The sequence below is a fragment of the Schistocerca cancellata genome, chromosome 4 (assembly GCF_023864275.1).
Source record: "Schistocerca cancellata isolate TAMUIC-IGC-003103 chromosome 4, iqSchCanc2.1, whole genome shotgun sequence".
NCBI classification, from domain to species: Eukaryota; Metazoa; Arthropoda; class Insecta; order Orthoptera; family Acrididae; genus Schistocerca; species Schistocerca cancellata.
In genome coordinates this window covers 653,965,517-653,980,125 of record NC_064629.1, presented here as the reverse complement: position 1 = coordinate 653,980,125, position 14,609 = coordinate 653,965,517, and the positions used below count along the sequence as shown (strand labels likewise).

General features: G+C 34.0%; 1 protein-coding gene across 33 annotated transcripts in view; it reads left to right on the top strand.

Annotated features, from left to right (window-relative positions):
* The window catches only part of LOC126183349 (twitchin), a 521,808-nt gene that overhangs the window by 233,641 nt on the left and 273,558 nt on the right, over positions 1-14,609 (top strand). For all 33 annotated transcript variants that reach the window (XM_049925263.1, XM_049925234.1, XM_049925262.1 and 30 more), the window contains 4 exons: positions 3,276-3,423; positions 5,807-5,871; positions 5,988-6,165; positions 8,915-9,051. In XM_049925263.1, coding sequence (XP_049781220.1) covers positions 3,276-3,423; positions 5,807-5,871; positions 5,988-6,165; positions 8,915-9,051 — 528 coding nt within the window. The remainder of the gene's footprint in view (positions 1-3,275; positions 3,424-5,806; positions 5,872-5,987; positions 6,166-8,914; positions 9,052-14,609) is intronic.

Sequence of the window (14,609 nt, the reverse complement as noted above, 5' to 3'; positions counted from 1 at the left end):
AAAAGCGACATTCATTTCCCAAAACTTGTGAACAATAGATCTGTTTATGTGTACACTATAGTGATATACATTATGAGATGTTACATTTATTTGATTTTTCCAACGTGTAGCTTATAGGTGAGATAGATATGTAATTTATAACTGACAAATCAGTATAAAGACACATATATGTTTCTCTAGCTGTCACAACATAAGTGTGTGTGTGTGTGTGTGTGTGTGTGTGTGTGCGCGCGTGCGCGTGTGTGCGTGTGTGTGTGTTATTCTTTCTCTAGCTTGTCTAAGTATTTTTCTCAAAGCTAGCAGAGTTTTCATTCCGTTTTATGTATGCCTCTTGAAGACTCAACACCTCTGCTATTCAGTGAGTGGTCTTCTTTACTCTTTAGATATTTACATTCTGTCAGAAATTTTCTATATATTTACAACTTACTTTATAAAATCTTGGGCCTATCAGACTTTTGTGGTACACTTCTGTTTGGGATGTAACTATCAAGCTCAGTTGAAGTGCTATTAGATATCTAGGGCATTCATCAAAATTTCACAGCTATGCCATTTAATGTCATCAAATCATCAGGTTATCTTCCATTCAGAAGGCTGTTGCATGTAGCGACTGTTATATTTACTTCTAAATAATAGATTTCAGCTACCAGTCATGCTTTTTAAATTTTATTGGTAGATCTAATTTTCAGCCAGAAACTAGCCATTCTCAATGCACTATCAATTTTGATCAATGCATGTAATGCCTGTTGGTCAGGGTTCATCCACAGTTCATTCAATGAACTATGGATGAAAGCCGACCAACAGGCATTTCATGCATTGATCAAAAATGATAGTGCATTGAGAATGCCTAGTTTGTTGCTGAAATCTAGATCTGCCAATAAAATTTAAAAAGGACAACTGGTAGCTGAAATCTATTATTTACAAATCATCAAATCAATTTAATTTAAAGTAAGCACCAAAATTATTTCCAAAAAAAGTCACTTCTCTCGTAGACTATCTGTAGAAGGTAATTTCTCTCAAGAAATAAATTCATCATTCCTTTTTTATTTCCACACTGAAACAGAAATTGAAGCTGCATGCAAGATCGTATGAACAAAAAACATTATCTAGGGTGGGCTCAATTTAAGGGGAATAATTGACCAAGTACTGGTTAGATACGTCCCTAGTAGACCAGTCCATGAAGAGAGGGGTTGTTTGTGCAGTTATTTCCTCACTGGCCATGTCAGTTGATGCTACATCACAATTTTCATTTGTTGTTTCCAACAATTTATGTAATCAAATCTTAATGAATAGCATGGCCAATTCTTTACACTATAATAAAGAAATATAAGGCTGTAAGTCCTTTATCAGTGTATACTTGTATACATGTCAGATGTGGAATATGTAGGTATCTCTGTAGGTGCCTCTGTAATTGGATCGAAGAGACAATTGTGTAGATACAAGGAGACACTGAAGGCCTTCTATTGTTGTTAATTTGCCTAGAGTTCCCCTTTCCTTTACAATCTGATGTGATTGTGTTCAAACTGAATGTTTGTGCTCCCAATCAAACATGTCCTGCGTGAAACTATATATATATATATAATAGAGGGAAACTTCCACGTGGGAAAAATATATCTAAAAAGAAAGATGATGAGACTTACCAAACAAAAGTGCTGGCAGGTCGATAGACACACAAACAAACACAAACATACACACAAAATTCAAGCTTTCGCAACAAACGGTTGCTTCGTCAGGAAAGAGGGAAGGAGAGGGAAAGTCAAAAGGATGTGAGTTTTAAGGGAGAGGGTAAGGAGTCATTCCAATCCCGGGAGCGGAAAGACTTACCTTAGGGGGAAAAAAGGACAGGTATACAGTCGCACACACACACACACATATCCATCCGCATATACACATGCTTACCCCTAAGGTAAGTCTTTCCGCTCCCGGGATTGGAAAGACTCCTTACCCTCTCCCTTAAAACCCACATCCTTTCGTCTTTCCCTCTTCTTCCCTCTTTCCTGACGAAGCAACCGTTTGTTGCGAAAGCTTGAATTTTGTGTGTATGTTTGTGTTGGTTTGTGTGTCTATCGACCTGCCAGCGCTTTTGTTTGGTAAGTCTCATCATCTTTCTTTTTAGATATATTTTTCCCACGTGGAATGTTTGCCTCTATTTTTATATATATATATAGTTAAGAGATCCTTGATATACTGTATTTGCACAGTGTGTGGTTTACAGTCTACACTTCCTGATTTACTGATACCACAATTTCCTGAAAACATATTTCTGTCATTAAACAGTTCACATATAATTACATTCTGGTGAATTCTAGTACACAGTTGTGTGGTTGATAATGCTCTGATGACATATTTTTTTTACATTTAATTATGTGAAACATTGTAGCCTCTGATAACAACTTAGACAATGCTTGGCTTCATTACCTGTATTCAAAGACAATATTTTGCATTATTATTATTAACAATGTGTTTGACTTTTGTAGGAACAGTAGTAGAAAACTTATAATTTAAAGTCTGATATAGGATAACAATTTGGTTAATTATGTAGATATTATTTGGTATCAGTATAGCAAAGTACAAAAAAATTAAAGGTGCAAGAGCCATACTTTGTTCTTAAATTATATCTTTCATAGTATCTTAGACTGTCGATTCTGAAGGTGTTTCTTCTCTCTAACTTGTGTAGGAAGATCATGTTCTTTATATGTTTGTAGAATAGAGCAAGGATTAAAAATGTGTTGCTTTCCAAACTATTAATTAACTCAGTTTAATAATATGTTTCTACTTATTCTTTTTTTAGTCGCAAAATTCTCATTTTATTTGACATTGTTTTATACTTAAAAACTGATTTAATTTCCTTTAATCTTTCAATTTTTTTATTTGTTGTTAATTTTCACCAGTTTTATTGTGACTAATTTTTTTGTTTGTCTAACTTATACAAAGAAATTTCCTGGTGTTTTGAATGTGTTTCTGTGTCTCACATCTTCTGCCATAAACTTTTTGTACCATTAATTCATTATTATTTTGTAACATGAATTTTATCTTAATATACAGCAGTATCTGATGGTCAGAAATTTCTAACTTCAATAAGTAATTTATTTTTAAAATACTATCTCAATTTGCATTTTCATCTTCAGACAAATTTTGAATAATTTAATTTCTTTTGATCATATTTCATTTAATGTCCCACAAAAGAATTACAGAAATGTATTTATTGATTTTTTATTCAAATATTATGAGTCATAATTGATAAGAATGTTCTAAGCATTGTGGCTCTGCTGCTATAGCGTAGAAGACCAAGTGGTGATATGAGACGTCCAAGTGTGGCGGAACTAGGTGAAATGATTGATAAGCCATCAACACCTCTGCGCGCTACAGGAAGTCCAGGACCTCCTGTTATTGTTGACGTGCAGGAGAGCTACTCTGCTGTTGAAGGTATCTGAATTGGTTTACCATGTACAATTGCTTTTTTTTGTATGCTGTTCCTTCTGTCTTGTACGTGTAACTGAGTAGTCAGTCAAAGAAATAAGTACACACTATAGTCATATCAAATGCTGTAAGCTTGACATGTCACCATTGTTAGAAGCTAACAATAGAGCCTAGAAAGTATGTAACTATTGTTGCATAACAGAGTGTTAGTTTCAACACTATTCATCATTTATTTTCTACAAGGCCAATTAAGTAAAAATGTGTTTACGGTAATGTGTGTAAGAACAAAAATGGGCAGTAGTGTTTCACTTGCATAATTATATGTAGTCTAATTTTGTATTATTTCCTTTATTGTATATTTTTATCAGTTCTTGGAAATGTGCAGTAATTCAGGCAAGGACTAGCCAAAAGGAGGAGGGGGGGGGGGGGGGGCAGGGGGTCCGGACCCCTAACACCTAAATTAAATTACACACAACCTAGTTCCCATCTAGTGAAAATGAAAGCTATTTTTATTTTAAATCATACAACGAAAAAGAAATATGTACTAATGATAGTCAGCAAGGCCAATGGTAGATTTAAACCAGCTGTATATCTGTAGCACTGTGGGCTATTGCCCATCCCTATTTTAGCCAATACAGTTTTTGGCCTTGCTTGAGCTCAGTTGTTGAATTTAATGTAAGTGCTGTCATTTATTGTTTTTATGTTGTGTGCTGTTGTGAGAGTTCCTAATTATGGATAGGTTTGTAAGAAGAAAGAAGAGGAAAACTGAATTTTATTTGTATGGCAGCTTTATGGTAAGTTAAAAATGTGTACACACTACTATAAGAGCTTATTACCTTTCTATCTATAGCAGCACTGGAGTTGTTATTTGGAGGCTGGCAGAATTTTGGTTGTGCAGAATTTCAGTATTTCACAAGGCAGTGAAGTAGTAAATATATTACAAATAACATCAAGTTAAAATCAGTGCATAATAATACTCGTGGATTTATCTGCGTCACTCAAATGGTAGTGGTTGCATTTCTTTAAAATATTTGCTCAATATTCTATCATTAGCAGCCTAAATGACAAAATATCACCCAATCTGCTTATCTATGTGGTACTCAATTATGAAAAACAGATTTGATACAAAACAATGAGAAGGAGTTTGTGGAGAGTGAGAGGAGTATGTAGTGACGGTACATTCTATAGTTAGTTTCTGAAAGATTTTTTCAGTGGGCTTCTTGAATTTGTCTGAGCCGACTGCACTCTGCATCCCTCCATCCTTCCCCCTTTTTTCAAATATCTATTTACACTGTTGTAATACTATAATAACTGAAGCCAGCAATTCCATGCACAATTAAGCGTTGCAGTATATATGCATTCATGCACTATCAGATGACTAAACATGCACAATTAAAGAAAATACATGCAATGTCAGAATTCAGTCTTTTGTTGTGGTGCATTTTATTTATTTTTTAAACAATGTGTAAAACCAGTTTTTCCAAATAACTGTTGACTTGGGGTCGCTCTGCATGTTGAGCCACTGAGCTAGCAATCTTTGTATTCCAGAGGCAAAGTGGTTTAGGTAAATGCCAGGGTTGGTCCCTTACTACAGGCCACAACCAATTCCTTCCAAATACCTTTATTTCCTAACAGATTCCAATTCCCTTAAAGATACAGCCCATTTGCTTAAATAAATGAGTCATATCGAAGGTGAGCCAAGCATCTTTTTGGAGACATCTGGCACTAAAAGCCATATGATACATAAATAATAATCCAAATTCTCCTCATTTAGACTCATTCATTTGCCTGTCAGGGGATTCTTTAATTCAAAAAATGATCTTTCTTACATTCTAAGAAATGGCAGATTCACACTTAAATGAGGAAATTTTTGAAAGTGTAATGTTGAATAATTCTAAGTCCTTTGCACTTTCACCCCTACAAAATGTTCTAGCTTCTTTGCTGAAGAAAGATATATTTATTCCAATTGCCGTGCAAGTAATAATCATGGCCTCACAAAAAATTTGTGCTCAAACATTCCGGATCACTTTCTAAGTTCAAATCCTGACTGAAAGAAAGGGAGCGTAAAATGACTGGGAGTGAAAAGGAGAATGGAGCATGAATGCTTCTTAATGGTTTGCCAAAAAACACCACTCCTAATTAACAAGATCAATTCTCCACTTGTCAAAAATTCTGAGAGATGGAGTACATGTTCAGTACGACTTGTAGAAACTCTGTATTAGTAAACTCAAGACATATTATAAACTTTTTATATGTTTTATTTATTCATTATACTCACATTTTTCTTATCTCAGTAACTGTGCACTTTCTACATATATGTAATTATTTCGAATGGCTAAATAAGACATTGCTGTAAACATGGAGTAATGTTTCCATTTGGTTCTTTCAGATCAAACGGGTTATATCACTATTGGTGTTGAAGGAAATCCAGCACCCACCTTCAAATTCTACAAGGTACTTACAGTAATGAGTTACTATTAGTTGCCATTCATATTTAATGTTGATGAATGAAGTATGCTATCTTTAGTCTATACTGCAAATATTCTGAGACATTTTTAATATTTTTTTAGGGAATGACAGAACTCTTGTACATAGAAGGAGGTCGGTTTAAATTTGTAACTGATGGAGAGACTAATTCAATAACTCTATGTATAAGGAAGGTGAAACCTAATGATGAAGGAAAGTACAAAGTTGTTGTTAGTAATGAACATGGAGAAGATTCAGCAGAAATGCAGTTGTATGTGTCAGGTAAGTCCTGTTTTAAGACTTTTAATAAATGTAACATGAGATAACAATTTTCAGTTGTAACTTATAATTCGTCCATGGAAGGTGCAAACTAAAACAATGGAAAAGAAATTAGAACACTTGTGGAGAATAGGTAAGTTTAGTTAAAGTAGCAACCGAAGGAGTCAATTGTAGCTCTAAATATTTAGTAGAAAACACAGTTGGTAGAGTACAGCCCTTGATAGACACTGATATTATCAAAATATAGACTACATCAGTGCATTCTAAAGCTGGAGTAGAAACAATGAAAACACCTGATGTGAAGGTAGAGGCTACAGTTTACAAGAAAACTACTTGCTAGTAATTCTGCTGTCTGTCCATGATAATATGAAAAGCACACAAATTGTGATAGTTCTATTGAAATGCACAGATGGAATAATCATAAATAGTGTGCTTTTCACCCCTAAGGTTTCTCATATGTTATCCATGTGTGTTAAACTTATTTTCCTGTCATTATAAACTTATTAATCATTGACTACTTCTCACATCCAGTTCTCTCTTTATTGTGTGCTTTGTGTCATTTATATTTTCCTTTCCACTTCCTGTAGAAATAATTTTTTGCTGACCTAGTGTTCCACATTCTCATTGCATATATAAATGACTGCACTTTCTGGCTGTCAGTAACATGAACTTGGAGACTCATAATCCTGCCTTCTTATATACTTGTTGTGTTTTTGTTTTTGTACTTCCTGACATTTTAATTCACGAGCTGTATTCTTTGTTTGGAAGAACACATTTTGCAACTCTGTAAGCAAAGGCAGTCATTGGATATATGCATATCATAGCTAATTTTGGATTTAATAATACTGATCCAAGCTGTAGGAGTTTTCATACTTGACTAAAGAAAATTAATGATTTCTGGGATATATATTTTGGTTCCTCTCAGAAAGATACTGATTTTCAGTCTTTTAGACTTTGAATTAACTTATGTCTAAACCAATATTTTAAAAGCACATTTTTGAGAATCCAACTTTTTCAAGTCCAGTAGTCCTGTTTCTTAGCATGTTACATTTCTCCACTGTATTATAGCTTATCTCCCTTGACTTGGATGAACTCTTTAACACTGTAACAGAATTTCCCATTTAAGGGATAGGTGGGTGTTTCTTGAACTGGTACAGAGATAATGCTGAAACCTTGTTTCTGTTATGTTTATATGTAATGTGCAATAATGAAAGTCAAGTGTCAACTTAATCTACAGAATTTTTTTGTTTATTTGTCTTTGTAGAAAATGGATGTGTGTTTCGTTCAATGACCCCTCCAAGAGAAAATTCTTTGTTTCGATTTATTTATTTATGTAATGTTGTAAATGAAAAATCATCAAATGTAAGTGAACATTTATAAGGAGTCAGTTCCTCTGTTTTTGGAGGTAGGAATTGAACAGCTGAATTCAGATGGGTGGTAATTCTCTTGAGGATGATATGTACAAAGGGCATAAAAAATTAGATAGAAACACTGAATAGCACACATGTGGTTTTAGACAATCAGCAGGTGAAGATATGTGAAATACCTGATGCCATAGACATATCAGAAGAAACAATATGGAATTTTATATGTGGAGGATTAACAATGAGAAAGGTTTGTGCAAGAAGCATAGCATAGGTGTTGGTAACTGATCAAAAATGAGTTTCTGAGCATTCTACAGATTATTTCAAAAGACTCCAACTCATTTTATCAACCCATTGGCCATTCTGGATAAAATATAAGTCCATCACTTCTTTCCAGAAATGAAACAGCAATGAAAGCACTCAATGGGAGGTAGTGGCTGTGCACCAAAAAAGGCAATATTGATTTCATCTGCTGGAAAATTTACATCCAGTGTTTTCTTGAATGCAAAATGGATTCTTCTCACTGATTACCTTGCAAAGGATATAAAAGTAATTGGGAAACATGCTAGTCCATCACTTCTTTCCAGAAATGAAACAGCAATGAAAGCACTCAATGGGAGGTAGTGGCTGTGCACCAAAAAAGGCAATGTTGATTTCATCTGCTGGAAAATTTACATCCAGTGTTTTCTTGAATGCAAAATGGATTCTTCTCACTGATTACCTTGCAAAGGATATAAAAGTAATTGGGAAACATGCTAGTCCATATGACCAATTGGACCAAATAATGCTTTAAAAATCTCCTAGATTATAACATAAAAAATCTACCTCTCACCAAGAAAATGCATGTGTCCACAAAGGAGCTTTTGTGATGTGGAAATGGAGATTTGAAGCACAAATTGTTGGAAATGTTCTGTCATCAGATTAAGCACCATATGATATCAGCCAGCTTTACATACATAGGAACTCCTGATCAGAAAATGTTTTCACTCATCTTAAACAGTTACAAAAGCCATAAATGGATACTGTATAGCTCTTACATATTGCATTTTGTGGGTGCTATCTACTCTCAGGAGAAATTATTTCCTTTAGTGATAGTCAGAATAACTAAAGTCATACCACACTAATTAATTTTTATGTGACAGGGATGACACTTTCAACTCTATTTAGAGATCTTATTTTATTTGCAATGAATTTTGGTGTTACATTACACCATCTTCAATACTGGGTTGTACATCACATAGAAGGTACAAAAAGTCAGTATCCAATGTGGTGAACCTTCCTTCTCATTATGGAGTTAATTGCAGCGGCACATTGATGACACTGTGCCAGTTAATCTTAGTAGTGTCATTTTTAACACTGTAAAATATCCTGTCTGGTATTCATTACAGATGCCAGTGGAATGGACTTCCGTGCTATGTTAAAGAAGCGTAAATATGCAAAGTGGGGAAAAGACAAAGAAGAACCTGACTGGGGAGATCTAAAGGAAGTAGAAAAGGAAGTACCTAAACTAAAGAAAGTCGAAAAGGTAATGCTCCTGTTTCAAAACAGTGTATTTTATGCATACTCCCTGAACATATAAAATATATATATATATTCCTTAATGTCTGTATAATGTTGATGAAGTTAACTGCTTTAGAGTCTTTGATTTGAAACTACAGAACTTACTGGAAATGATACAATCCATCTGAAAACTTACGTTTTTTTAAAATAGTTCTGTGTATCACTGTTCCCAAACTTGTCTAACTAATAAAATTGGCTTCAAAATATGACAATTAGCAGGGTTTCATACAAGAATATACTGAATTATACAGATGATTTTATTTTACAGTAAACATTGTCTACAAAAATATTTAACTCAGCCACAGGACTGTGTGTGTGTGTGTGTGTGTGTGTGTGTGTGTGTGTGTGTGTGTGTGTGTTGGTGTGCGCACCCACATGCACATGTATGTATACATATATGTGCAAGCACACATACTGATGATCATGATATAATTTTATTTGCCTCTTCTTCTCAATAGTAAGTAATCTTGGTAAAATTTCAGATTCTTCTTTGGATTCTACATTCACAGTACAAATATATTACTTGTCAGTTGATGTGAGTGGTTGATTCCAGACTGATGAAGGGCAGACAGGGGAGACAGGTTGGTTTGAAGATGAGGAATCTGGGTGCATTGTAATCAAAGTGGATGGCCAAGAAGTGGCCAGAGTACCAGCTGCTAAGAAAGGCGTTTCATATTGGAGCTGGTTGAAGGTAGCTGATAATGGCTTAAAAGAGTTAATTGAACAGTACCTTTTCTTGTCACCTTCCCCTCACTTTATCTATTATTCAATGCAGTTTTATTTCTCAGATTACCTTGTCCATTTGATCTGTAGCAAGAAAGAAATAAAGAAAGAAAAATTGTAAATAGCAAGTAAGGATGAGTCTCCAGCACTTGCTCAACAACTGATACTGGTGATAGTTACACTCACTCAGTGACAGCAATCACAATTATGCATATGTTGGAGCCCATCATCAAAATTATGCACTCCTAAATTGTCATACTATCATGAATATCATGTCATATAAAGTGCTGCACCTTTGTATGCATTTAGCAGACTATCTTAAAAATTTCAGTTTCTGAAGTGTAGGTTTGGTATTACTTGTGTATAGTTGCTGATCTGGGAAGCTTTTATTCTTCAGGGATATCATTCTTGACAGATGTGTGCATATTCTTGAACTAAGTTTTTCATGAAACTGATTGTGTAGTTGGTCATCATAACTGCTTCACTGAATTACATATTTTTATGGAGCACATGCCAGCCTCTAAATATTATTTTTAGACATGTCATTGTGACTCACTCTGTTCAAGGAAAAGGAACTAAGGATGAGATACTAGTGCCGATTATCAAATACTTATTGTACTATTGTGTTGTTTCTCTATTCAGACTGTATGCTTCAGTAACAATTTCAAGAAACATGTACTTTCCATTGTTAGCCGTTCATATTTGAGTGGAATTTCTATTTTTAGAATAATAATATCAATGAAGAGTTTCTATTAGTCTCTGTGAACAGAAGTAATGTGTTACTAATCAGAGTCTGCAGGCATAATTAAATTATATTTACTTCCACTTATAAAGGACATCTCTTAAAGTACATTTTTATCAAGATGTCTGCAGATGATTTGAATGTTTTAAAATTTGTGTGCACTGAGTAGGTTTTAGCAATATAATGTGAGAAAAAGTTTTATGGTCAAACACTCACATCTACAGACACAGTGCCCAATGTATTCATCTGTATTACAATGAAAGTTATGACACTGACACTATTACACTGATTAGTGTAATGCTGATTGACAATATATTTTTTGCTTTGTATTCTGTTAAAACTTAAGACAGTTTATAATTAATGTTAGAAGACTTATAAGTCAGGGTTTCCCGTCATATTAACGTTGTTGATATTATTATGGATATAGTATGAGAATCTGTATACAAAAGTTTGTAAATGCGTGTGTGTGTGTGTGTGTGTGTGTGTGTGTGTGTGTGTGTGTGTGTGTGTGTGTGTGTGTGTGTGAGTGTGTGTGTGTGTGGAGTGAATTCAAATGTGCCTCCAGTTAATCTGCAGATAATTACTAAATGTAGTGTGAACAATAAAATAATGTGATTTTGTTTCTATGTTTAATTGTTACTGTTGCAACAAATGTTTGAAATTAATTTAGTAAGATTAATAATTTTTTTTTTAGTTTCAGTTTTCAGCGATGAGACTGTTTGGCCCAAAACAAGCTGTGAATTTACATTTATTGTGCCTCTAATTAAGTTGTACGAGAGTGTTATTCAGTTTCACTGTGGTATTGTCTTCAAGCCAATGTTCTTTTTCAAACTGATATGAATACAATTAGTATTACATTATTACTAGTACTGTGCCCCTTCAGTCTCTCTGTCGCTTTTTTCTTCTTCTCTGTGTGAGCAGCTGAAAATTTTATTATTATATTGTCTAGGATGAGGACTTAACTCAGTTGGTACGAGCTGGCAGGCGGCTGTCACTAGCTGAGCTAATTCCCGACTGGCCTACACTCCATTCCGTTGCTGTAAGAAGGGCAGAGGTCTGACGTTAAATCAGCCAAATATTTCTCTTATATTTTTGTTCTTCATTCCAGCTCTTTCTTTTTCTATGGGCGATGCTTCTTCATACTGTATGGCTTTCTCTATTTTGCTAAGTAATTTTTCATTGTCTTCACTGTTAACATTCTGAAAATGATACTCTTCAGTTGTCATCATCTCTAATGTAAACAAAAATTTGTTGACTGTTTTCTAACCATTATTTTAAATATATGTATATTGCTGGAGGCTCATCTTTATTGCTATGCTTCGTATCATGATTGCTCTGGGAAATAATGAAATGAGATTAAAATGCATTGATCCATCATAATATATCCTTATTTTCCTACCCAGTCCATTACTAAGATTTATAATTGAACCTAATATAAAATTGTAACAAAATGATTAATTAATTGTAAAATTGTTGAAAGACATTTAAATTCAATCAATAATTTGAGTGGCAAAAAGGTTTATATTCAGCATGTTATGCCAAATAAAAACCAGTATTTAATAACAGCTTTCTTTAATGTCTATATAAATTTGCATGCTTGCAGTCTGTTCATAATGAGAACCACAAACTAATAGTGCAATAGAGCAAAATAAAGAGACTGATAGTATCTCTATAGTATTTGATGATATCAGAATATCAACAGAATTTTGGGTGCAAACTCAGAATGATAATTTTCACCCAACAAAACATTAAAATTGCAAAACTCAATGTGGATGTAATCGACTCACATAATGATGAAAATGGCATTTCTGGGATAAAAATTACGTAATTCTGTATATGGTAGTAACACAAATATTGAAGCTGACAGACATTTTCTTTTTTATGTACTTTTCTCATTTTCCTCAGCTTTTAGCTTTTGATTTCTGTTGAACACAATGTGGTGTGTAGGTATCCATTCGTAGTGTTTCATTATGAGAAGACTGCACTATAAAACAAATATTTAAAAGAAAACAAGCAGAAAACAATAAATTAAACCTACAGAGTGTGAATTACTTTTGCTTATAAATGTGTTTTACAAGAAGTAGTCAGTTTATCAACACTAGCAATGTTTCAGTGTTGATCCCATATAAATTGTGATTGGTTGCTAAAACACTTTTCATCATAATATAATTCTTAAATGTGATGAAAGGCTTCTGTGGACCTCCAATATGATCTGATACAGGTTCACTTTATTTATTGTTTGATATTCATACAATAAAGTTGTAGTAAAATATTCACATGATATATGACATTTGACTGTTTATTAAAACCACTTCAAATTCTTGCACTCAGTTATCACGCACTGTTGTGCATTGAGTTAACAGTATTTTTTAATTCTTGGATCCTTTTATCTGCAGTAGATCATACTCATATAAACCTCCTCAATACTTTCAACAACAGACTCCAAATTTCATGTGAAGTGAAAAAAAATAGCATTGCATTTGTAAATTCACACTCTGCTTGGGTGGTGAGTAAATTAAATCACTTATTTTAAAGAGTAATGAATTAAACGACATTTGTATTTGCACCAAATGCCCTCAGGATGTATTTGACATAAGAAGACGGCCATCTCTTCAAGATCTAATAACAGATTGGCCTAAACTACAATTGGTGGACAAAGAATTACTCAAGGTTCGCATAGCACTTCTCCTTTGTATGTACTTTACATTTAATTCTTATGGCCTAAAAATGTTCTAAATTTATTTTCTAAAATATTACTTTTAACTGTATAATGTAAAACTGTAGGCCATTGCCCCAGTTCCCTATCCTGATACATACATGTCTAAATGAGTTTTATAAGTTACAGTGCACCATTTGGAAACAACAAGAGCAAACTGCTTTTCTAACCTCCAGCAACTTCAGTTTTTCTTCACTTTTCTTTACTTTTCTGCTTATTTAACAGATTTTCTTTATTTGTTCTTAGCTTTTTAGATATTAAGTATTTTCTCTCTTGGCATGAGATAGAAAAATACTAAACTAAATAACTTCATTCAGTAATAGAGGATATATTACATTTTACGGAGATTCATTTCTGGTGTATCATTCCTCATTAAGTCTTCATGTAGATTTGAGAAAAATTGTTGATTATCCAGTGCTGTCAATAGTGTTGTTATTGTTTTCCTTACGCTTCTGTCCACTGCCATCAATCATCAGTTAAATACATCATTGTGCCATGGAGGTTGTCTGTTATTATAAATGTTTCATTCACCACTTTTGGCCCATTTTCACCCCATGCTCATTATCAAGTGTTATATATATGCTAGTAGATGAGTCTCCATGCAGTCATAAATAAAACAAATGCCAAGACATGTCCAAGTGCATTGTTTACTGATACCCAGTATTTAACAAATCACTGACCAGTAAAAAAAAAAAAAAAAAAAAAAAAAAAAGAATTTTATGGCATATTCTGGGACCCCCAAGGGGTGACACTTTTCTTCCTCCATACACAATAGCCCATTTTCTGAAGGTGTGTGGGAGTTAGATTTTCAATGTATCTGTTGAGTGTGAGTGATTGTAATAAATGTGCCTATAGTATGGTGTCCTGTTTGTGGTGCATGATGATGAGAAATGGGAGAGGGTAAAACCCAGTGCTTGTGCACAGTCCACTCCTCTCAAATAGCACCAAGCGTATGTTTCCATCTGATGGATGGATCACCATCAGCAGACAATTACTGGTGATAAAAATTTCTTTCACCACCAAGATTCAAACTGGCTCCCTCCGACTCAAGTGCCATTATACAGACAAGTGTTAGGTATCTTGGCTACAGAGGTACGTACAGATCAGTATGGAGGCAAGTATGGACATATTAATCTGTGATGGATTATTTACAGGTTTCATGATGCATTTGGACATGCCTCTTGATTTTCTTTTTTATTTGTGGCTTTATGAATGATGTTCTACTAGCTTATATATGATCATAGTCACATGACACTTGACTGTGACCATGTGATTGAAACTAGCCAGTAGTGAAAAGTTAAACTTTGATTCAAATAACAGGCAGTCTCAGCAGAATCATGGT